The 9,811-nt window shown below is 37.4% G+C and overlaps 1 protein-coding gene across 1 annotated transcript; it reads right to left on the bottom strand.

The window, feature by feature from the left end:
• Nucleotides 1–904: 904 nt before the first annotated feature.
• On the bottom strand, nt 905–9,750 carry Mtpbeta (mitochondrial trifunctional protein beta subunit). Its single transcript, XM_076129153.1, has 10 exons — nt 9,537–9,750; nt 9,032–9,203; nt 7,581–7,768; nt 6,900–7,087; nt 5,357–5,531; nt 4,790–4,920; nt 4,350–4,451; nt 2,807–2,920; nt 2,245–2,397; nt 905–1,800 (listed from the first exon to the last, which is right to left on the bottom strand). Exons 1-10 carry the CDS (start codon nt 9,598–9,600, stop codon nt 1,666–1,668), a joined length of 1,422 nt encoding a protein of 473 aa, XP_075985268.1. The 5' UTR covers nt 9,601–9,750; the 3' UTR covers nt 905–1,665.
• Between the last annotated feature and the right edge of the window lie 61 nt (nt 9,751–9,811).

The following is a 9,811-nucleotide window of genomic DNA, read 5'->3' as shown; positions in this document are numbered from 1 at the left end:
GAAGACGATGTAGTATCGAGGAGCTGTCGGTAAACTGGCGCGAATCAAAGGGATTTGTCGCGCCAATATTCGCTTAGGTGGCTACATCTACATCAATTCAGAACACAAACTGAACAGCACAAGGCACGATGCATCGCGTCAACTCGACACGAATCTTCGCCCGCCTTAATGTAGACAAGAACATCGCCCATACCCGAACACGATGTTTTTGTCGCGCCAACACCATACGAATCTTCGCTCGCTAATGTAGCCCCAGCATCAGCCAACAAAATGCTGGATTTTAATCAAATAGATTTTCTTATGTGCAGAAACCGTAAACATTATAACAATTATTAACGTTCTTTGCAACGCCGATGGTGTATTCTCATAAGGCCCAAATCTTAGCCCCCGGTTTCTGAGGTGCATTAGGCGGTAGTTTATGTATTCAATAGCGTTTATGCTCATATAAACAAGTTAGTTTGAATAGATAAACTACCGCTACAATAAATGTGCTTCAGAAACCGGGCATATGTACCTCCTCGGACCTCTTGAGGCAAAGCAAACATGGAAAGTGAACCATTATTTTTTATTTTTCGGGTCATGCATATCAAATATTGATTATACAATATTATAGCAGTGACAGTAAATAAATGTTCTTGTTGTTATAACGGTCCAGCCGATAATCTAAAAAGATAGTTTCGGAATCACCATATTATTCATGGATTTTTTTTCGAATAGATCATAAACGTAATCTGTTAACATATTAGCGACGAATTAAGAACAGATCTATTACACCATACCTACACATTTGTATCAAACGTCGCACTCATGTACTGCATGCTTTGTGGAAAAGGGACCGTCATTGCTTTTGAAATTACTGCCCTGTTATTGTAATTTAAGGTTAAAAAGGTGATAAAATAAACCATTACATTTTTAAATATATTTTATTAACAATAATATTCATCAGATTACAACTTACACCTAGTGAATATGAAATAAATATCAGGAAATCTCTCTTACACACATTTATTCCTATCAAACTAACATTATAGGACATGACAATGATTTACTAAATACATGTTTACTTCGACGAAACACAGGTGGCGCCACTTGCACCTCAGTCATATCAAAAGCCTAGAATTTTATGAAAAGTATAATAAACGTAAGGTTGTAAGTGACACCGACTGAAAAAACCTACATTTTAATAATTTCGAAGTGTTGAACACAATTCTTCAATTACTTAGTAATTGAAAAATGAGACGTTTTGGCATACTTTTAATTACACTACTTTATAAAAGGCAAATTTGAACGATTTTCATTAGTAGTTACTGTTTCGAGTCTTCATAGTTCTGATTATTATAAAGCATTGGAAGAATTGTTATTTTATCTTAACGACACAAGCAGATAGAAAGTTGACCCTTTAGTCTTTACTACACAGACCAGAATTCACTAGTCATCCCATTTCGTCCACAAAGTATTTACAAAATATCTTCTAAGTAGATGAAAAATCAAAATGGATGTTCGTAAAGTTAACTTAAACTTATTTTTAATCCATTCTAATCGATTTTTTCCGGCCTTTTAGTTGATTTTAGCCAGAATTATAGAGCAAGTCTTATAGGATGTTTAACTTTCTTCAGATATTTTGCAAACACGTTCCCACATGATGTAACGATCTAGTGATATGATTTAGTTGGCGGTGGCGTCCGGGTGCCTCTCAAGCAGCATGGCGACGCCCTGTCCGCCCGCGGCGCAGGCCGAGATGAGACCTATCTGACCGTCCTCGCGGACCAAGCGGTGAGCTGTGTGCATCGCTAGACGTACCTGGGAATGAGCATTAGTGTTAAAATAGACAAGTTAAATAGAAACAGCTCCACAAAAAAAGGATTGGGACATTAGTTTTGGTTGAAAATTATTATTTATCTTTAAATATAAAGATTAAAAATAAATAAATTTAAATTTAATTCCTTCCAAATGAGGCCTCCCTCAATAAGGTTTTGACTTCACAACTCTGGCCAAGTGCAGGAAAGAGAATTGTATCCCATAAATTCAATAGAATTTAACAGACAGGAATCTAGTCCGAACAACTGAATTTTTTTAATTTTGTCAGCTATTACTGAACCCATTCTTTAAGATCCTTATTAATAATAACAATCTATATTATAGCTTACAACACCAAAACCGCGTAGCTACAAACCTATCCATTTATAGTCTCAAGTTAAAAAACATATTTATTTTTACGAGTTTAAAATAATCGTAGTGACTTACTCCAGTGGCGGCGAAGGGATGTCCGATAGAGAGCGAGCCGCCCCACTTGTTCCACTTGTCCAGGTCGGGGGAGCCCACCTTGGTCTGGCGGCCCAGGTACGTCTGCGCGAACCAGTCGGAGTCCAGCGCCTTCAGGTTCGACAGGATTTGACCCTACACCACGACACAAAAAAAGCGTATTAGACTAAGAAAAATACTACACGGTTCTTCGGGTGTTTTTATATTTTGTACACCATTATTCGGACTGTCGACCACAAACACATGCAAATATGCATGGCAAGAGACCGTATTATACAGAAAATAAAGCAGTAATATGTACTATGTACCTCAAGGAAAATGATTGAAACTTTCGCGATCGCCAAGTTGGCACTCTTTTTAGGGTCGATAAAGTACTATTGCTTACAAAAATCGTTTTTATAATGTTAACTACGTAACAAGAATTTCGATTACCCAATTGAAACAGTTAATCGACTTTTCTCTGTATATTTCTGTTGAATTTCCTAAACTTAATGACCAAGCATACTGTATGTGTATATTTTACGTTTAGTGAATGTAAACTTACAGCGAAAGCCTCGTGGATCTCCCAGGTGTCGATGTCGGTCATCTTAAGTCCGGCCTTCTCCAGGATCTTGGGGATGCCGTACGCGGGGCCCAGTAGAAGCTGGTCTACGGGGTCCTATAGAACAAAGGTAGAGGTCAATGACATTGGAAATATACTTTTTGTTTATATCATGCTGAAAAATCGATTTCTTATCAGATTTTGTTTATGCATGATTCAGGAGTGTTCATTTTTATGGGAGTAATTATAATAGTCTGATAAGAAATAAAAACCTTTTCTAACAAGTTTCATTTTAGAGGAGGCAAAGTTCCAACTAATATTTTACCGACATATTATTATCATCTTATTCATATCGAGTTCTTCCGTGTTTCGGAAGGCACGTTAAATTGTGGGTCCCGGCTGTCATTTCCGAAGATCTTTGACAGTCGTTAACAGTAGTCAGAAGCTTGAAAGTCTGACAACCAGTCTTACCGAAGGGTATCGTGTTAATACCTAAGTAACTGGGTTGCGGAGGTCAGATAGGCAGTCGCTCCATGTAAAACACTGGTATTCAGCTGCATCCGGTGAGACTGGAAGCCGACTCCAACATAGTTTGGAACAAAGGCTAAGCGAATATATATATATATATTATTATTATACTGTGTGTGTTTGGAGATCTATTATTTTTTAAGCTGTAAGGTCTACTGTACCCAAAATCACACTGCAAAATTATTATGATCGTCTCTTTCATATCTCGGGACTACAGAGTCCCGGACATTTGGAAGGCGTGCGTGGGGCCGAAGCCAACACGTAGAGGCCCTTTCTTGACGGTTTTAATCTTTCAATAATGTGTGGTGTCACAATCCGGTGATTATCCCTGTTTACACTATAAAATGCACCCAAGGACAATCACCGGACTGTGTGGAACTATGGCAAAACTAACGGGAAAAACTACTTGGGCTATTGGGATGGGGTGCTTATGGACTGGAAACCAGGGGATCTATGGGGACTATGGCGCCTGCCGAAAACAATGTTGAAAACATGTAAAAATGGCAGGCGAAGACTTGCCAACTCACAAACTGGGCCACCCTAAACAAGTCGCATAAATAGCAACAAGGGGGCAACAGGGACGTGAGCGGCTGAAGGACGGAGAGGCCTCGCTGGACGTTAAACTCAGATCACTTGCTCCCTGAGGGTCCGGCATCACTGGCCCACTAGCCACTTACTAGTCCTCCGAACAGAGTGGGAGCTCTGCTCTCGCGACTCCACTCTGGACGGCCAATGAAGGCAAGCCAGAGGCGGGGGACCACTTCCTCGTCATTTTTCACTCCGACCAGCCAACTAAGGCAAGCCGGAGATGAGGAAGGGTGACTTCCCCCTGGAGCACTCAGGTACCGCGGGGTCGCTACTTCCCGTCACCTCGCCTCAAGGTGCCCTGCGGGCTTATTATGATTATTATTATCATGCCCTCACTTTAATTTTACTAAAAAAGTAAAAGCTTTCTGAACACGAACAACACTTAATAAAATAATCATTTAAAGGTAAGTTATGAACATAGTATTCTTACCTGTGCAACGTAAGTGAAGTCCCTCACGTAAGCCTTGGGTTTAAGTCCCATCTCCTTGGCCTTCGCCTCCGACATGATCACGCACGCCGACGCACCGTCCGTCTGCAGGACAAATAGTAATCTAGTTTATAACGTAACCTTATACAGAAGGAGCAATCATCCTTAAGTATTTGCTTATATTGCTATGGTAACTGAATGGAGCTCAAGAAATTTAATAATTATTTAGTTAGTTATCAAATTGCTCCCCTATATACCAAAATCCTGGATGCATCAGCGCACGAAGGACTTGTTAAAACGTCTCTTTTACACATAACTCAAATAAATCCTAGTACATAAAGGTCGTACACTAACCAAACGAAATTTATTGTCACAGGCCGCTTCGAGGGCCTACCTGGTTTGCAAAAAAACAGAAATAAACCCTAGAACTGATTGATACTGACCAAGAAGGAAGCATTAGCAGCAGTGACGGTGCCGTGCGGTTTGATGAAGGCGGGCTTCAGCTTGGCGAGCTGCTCGGGAGTCGACACGCGGATACCGTTGTCCTTCTCCACCACGCCGTCCTTGCCGTCCACTGTACCGCAAGGGAGTAACATTAATAATCAAAATAGATTAGATTTATTTAACTTAACCTTCTTACCCCCGGTTTCTGAGGTACATTTAGTGGTAGTTTATCTATTCAATAGTGTTTAAACTCATATAAAAAAATGCTATTGAATAGATAAACTACCGCTAAATGTAGCTCAGAAACCGGGGGTTAGGTGTCTAATGGGTGTCAATGTCATAGAAAGTATTATTTTGCGGTAACATTTTAAACTTAAGTAAGAGATACAGATAATAGTAAGAGTTGAAGTGTATTTTGTCTTTTCATTTATGACTTAAAAGCAGAATCAATATGGACAAAACTTCACAATAACTTACATTCAGAGGAAAGAGATACAATTTCTATTCTCAGAAACATAGAACGCAGTCATAAATAAACGAATTTTACAGTTTAGTAGTGCATTTACCTTTAACAGGCATGAGATCAGTGAAGTATCCCTTCTGCTGTGCCTCGTGGGCCAGCTTGTGTGAGCGCAGCGCGTAGTCGTCCTGCTCCTGACGCGTGGCGCCGAACGCGGCCGCCAGCCGGTCCGCGCTGTGACCCATCGTCTCGCCTGACGAGAACTCTGCGACAGCCGGCAACTGCACAACACAATGTATTTGATAATACTTTTCTTATCTCCAAAAGTTTAAAAACGGAGTTATAATTAGTATTGACCAAAATCTAAACTTAGAGTGAAGTTTCGAAAATTTCTTAAGACTGTTCTTACAGATGGTTGACATTAATATTCTATTCGCCTAATTTGCGAAAGTACAAAATAATAAATCGTTTCCAATCCGATTAAAGGAACATAGTAATTAGATCTAGTCTACTTCGCCTAATTCATGAAAGTACAAAATAAAAAATCAATGGTCAATTTGAATGAATATAGTAAGCCTTTAATAGATGTGTGTGCTATTCGATAAGCAGATCCCTATAGCGTAGGTGCACTCGGTGAGTTCAAAAGTAAGTTCTAACATTTGTACAGGTACTATAACATATTTAAAGATAGATATGTGCTTATCTAGGCATAAAAAACAATTTATATGCCTGAAGTCATTAAAGATTTCTTCTTTCTTACAAATTTACATAAAAGACATGATAATATTGCATTTTCTAAAGGTGCCATTATGCAGCATATAATCTTTACACATTAGCCTAGCAACTATTACACTAATACTTCAGTACTTTGTCCTTTACACATACCTGTTATATACATTCTGGAATTTCAACACACTACTACACAATGTGCACCGGCAGTATATTGCCAGTGGATTGCTGGCAATATTGCCAATGGAATGCCCATATTTGTGACTATTGCCAACAAGTTTATCTATAAGTAGAATGTAACGATTCAGTCGTTTCTGTATCACATGAACTTTACATATATATAAGATGTATTTATTATTAAGAAAAGTCTCGACTGTGAATGAACATTGGTTATACATATACATAGATAAAATTAGGTCTATTTCCCATGAGGGTTGGTTGGCAGAGATCAAAGAATATACATAATGCAAATAATATTGGTTATATTATATTTAGTTATAGTGCATTAGTAAGATATGTACTTTTATATTTACAAATTATTCATACATAGTTGCCTATCGTATTTTGTTGATAGTTATCACTTGTCTAACAATTAGTTTCAATAAACTAACATCAGATAGAGATAGACTTACTTCAGTAACTTGGCAAATTCTCATTATTTTTGCGACCATGGTGCAGCGGTTAAGATTGTGTTTACTGCTTATTCACACGGAACATTATTTTTGTCACTCACAACTCACACTGTTGTTTCTTATTTGTATATTTTGTGTCTAAATAATGTCTAATGTTAAATGTGTGTTAAGTCTGATTAACTGTCGAAACAGTTAATGTCTGTCGAGTTTTTGGTACTCATCATGATAAAAATATAGGCTTATAAACATACTAAATCAATGGTGGGATGTAACAAGTGATGTCATTACCTCTGGCATGAAGAAGTCAGGTCGGATGGAGGCGATGAGCGAGAGCCTCTGCGCGGGGGTCTTGGCGCGGTTGATGCGCAGCAGCAGGGAGCGCATCTTGCGCGAGTGGCGGATGGGCACGTCCGACATGAACTCCACGCCGCCGGCCACGATCACGTCGTATGCGCCCGCCGCGATCATGCCCACACCTGAACAACATTAGAATGAGCTATAAAGGAGGGTTTATGTTCCTCTTGAAAGTATTTGACATCATCACTTTCGAGCTTTGGTTATATTCAAATTATAAAATTTAGATTTCTTGATCTACCCTCATACCTTTAAACTAAATTTTCATGAAATTACCTGTCTATAACTATGAAATAAATACAGAAAACGCAAGATTGCAATACAAAACACTGCAGTATACAAGTCTTTTGAATTAAAAATCTTGCATACTAAAATGCCAAACGTCAGTAAATATCTTGTGAATAGTCAACCTATTGTCCGTCTTTATGTTGTTGAGATCTACTGGGAGCTGCTTTACGGAAATATAGACAAATAATATATTATGTAAAGGCTACTACTATTCTATTCTGTCGTATGGTTAGTGGTCAACCTAGTGTCAAAGGTCAAGCCGCCCAAAAGGCCTTGGACATGGCTTAGACTGCAGTGTACTACTAACCTACAGTGATAAGTACTAACCTGTGGTAATAGCCTGGTTGGAAGATATACAGGCCATGGTGACGGTGTGCGCGGGGGTGCGGTCACTGAACCCGGCCGCCAGCGCCGCCTCGCGACCAATGTTCGAGGTCTTCACCTCCTGGATGACAGTGCCGTACACTATGTAGTCTATCACGTCTTTCGAGATTCCAGTTTTTTGAAGGAGACCCCTGTAATAAAAGGAAAATAGTTAATCCATTAAAATCAGCGATGGCAGCTAAAGTTGATCATTTGTGAAGTTTGGCGAAAGTGGTGGGCTCAAAGATTCACCCTCATTTTGGGACTTGGAGACCCTTGCCCAAAAGTAGAATAGTAATATGAATTTATCACTTTTGTGGTCCCCCAGTGTACCCTAGCAAATAGTTATTTTGTCATCCCCCTAATGTTGAGATAGGGGTGTTTAAGTTTATTGTCGCTGTACATTTGTTGACTTTACAGTTCCGTCAGATACAAATTATAATTCTGTTTGTCATAAAAAACCCCAATCAGTCTATTTTTATTAAGATCAATTCATTTTTAAACATATAATATGAGTATACAAGTGTAATTTATAAGATCTGTTATGTACCCATGTTCGTGGACTAATAAATGATTATGATTATGATTATGGTAAGTTTGAGAACTTCAACACAATGCAGAATGAAATTGTTGCCTAAAATAAATTAGTCTCTGTGTTGTTATGCCGTACATAGAATAATTCTAGACCTGCCCTACTAGAATGATTGCCAAGAATTATCTAGTCATATGCTACAAGATTGCTATGAGTTAAAGAATACATATTGTATAATGTGAAAACTTATAACTTGTGATTGTTTCTGTTTTTATAATGTTAATACTTCAAATAATAATTGTCCCATTACTGTCCCACTATTGGACAATGGTCTTATCAAAATGAGAAGTTATATTTTGTTTACAATCAACAGGTTGATAATTTTGAAATTTGATAAATACCTATATAACCTAAGTATAAAAGTATAAATGATTATTTCTTAATTGAGGGTAACATTATAATAGTAGTTTTACTAAGAGGTAAATTAATTAAAGCTGAGCACATTTCTTTACAATTATAAACTAAAAATGCTTAATGATTTAACACACTCAAATATATAAAAGCTACAAATTGTTGTTAAACAATTATATTTTTGTTCTTATTATATATAATTATAATAATTATAAATAAATAAATTATTATTATTATTTATTTATATAATTATAATCATTAAGACTATTGTGTTAAGAATGTGACATAATTTTATTCAAATAGCATTATGTCATATATTAATCAAAAGATTGGCTTTTAAAAGAATTTGCTTAATTTGTATCCCATTTCCCATATTATAAGAATAACCATCTACAATTTGACTAAAACTGACTGAAACATATAATAATGATGTTTCTGTGTACTACGTTTTAATTTTAATTGAAAGGCTTACAACAAGGAATGTCTGGCGAGTTCATGAGGCATCATCTTGGCATAGTCAGTGAAGGACACCAGGAAAGGTGTTCGCACACCATCAACCAGCACCACATTCTTGCCTGTGCGGTCTGGCAGCGTCTTCTTCTGCTGAAGAGCCGCTCCTACACTAAGCGCCCGTCTCGCAGTGTCTACAACAAATCATTTACGTAAAATCACAGTAATTCATTAAAATTATCGTTATAATGTCCATTTAAGTCCATAAATTCTTCGATTATAGATATGGTATGAACTTTGCACTTACATTCTGGCACGGAACTAATGGAAATTAATTTGTAGCTATGCCAATTTAAGTTTATAAAATGAAAGTCCAAAGTTTACTTCCCATACAAGAAACCATAATAAACACCAAAAAATTAACTATTATATAAATAAATTGAATAAGATATGAAAATCTTTTCAATAATGTTTCAAAATCTGTCGATAGATAGTCGAAAAAATATGTAATTCTTGAGAAAACGTACCGAATTTCACTGTCGAGCTAACGTGGGAGACTTTGAATAAAGATTTCGATATTTGAGATGCCATAATTGCCGGAAACTAAAGCCGATTGTCACTGAACACGACGGGCACTTCTAAAACAAATGCTTACAATGAATAATGCTATTAGAATTAAATAAAACTTCTAATAAACTTCCAAGAAAGTTGGACTCTGACCTGTCATCCACAGAGTATAAATGGTGTTGGCAGAACAAATAATTAACACAGAATTATTTGGATGTAACAAAAAATTTCTTCA

This window comes from Anticarsia gemmatalis, chromosome 22 (assembly GCF_050436995.1).
Source record: "Anticarsia gemmatalis isolate Benzon Research Colony breed Stoneville strain chromosome 22, ilAntGemm2 primary, whole genome shotgun sequence".
Taxonomy (NCBI): domain Eukaryota; kingdom Metazoa; phylum Arthropoda; class Insecta; order Lepidoptera; family Erebidae; genus Anticarsia; species Anticarsia gemmatalis.
The sequence above is the reverse complement of the archived record's forward strand: the minus strand, read 5'-3'. Positions and strand labels throughout refer to the sequence as shown.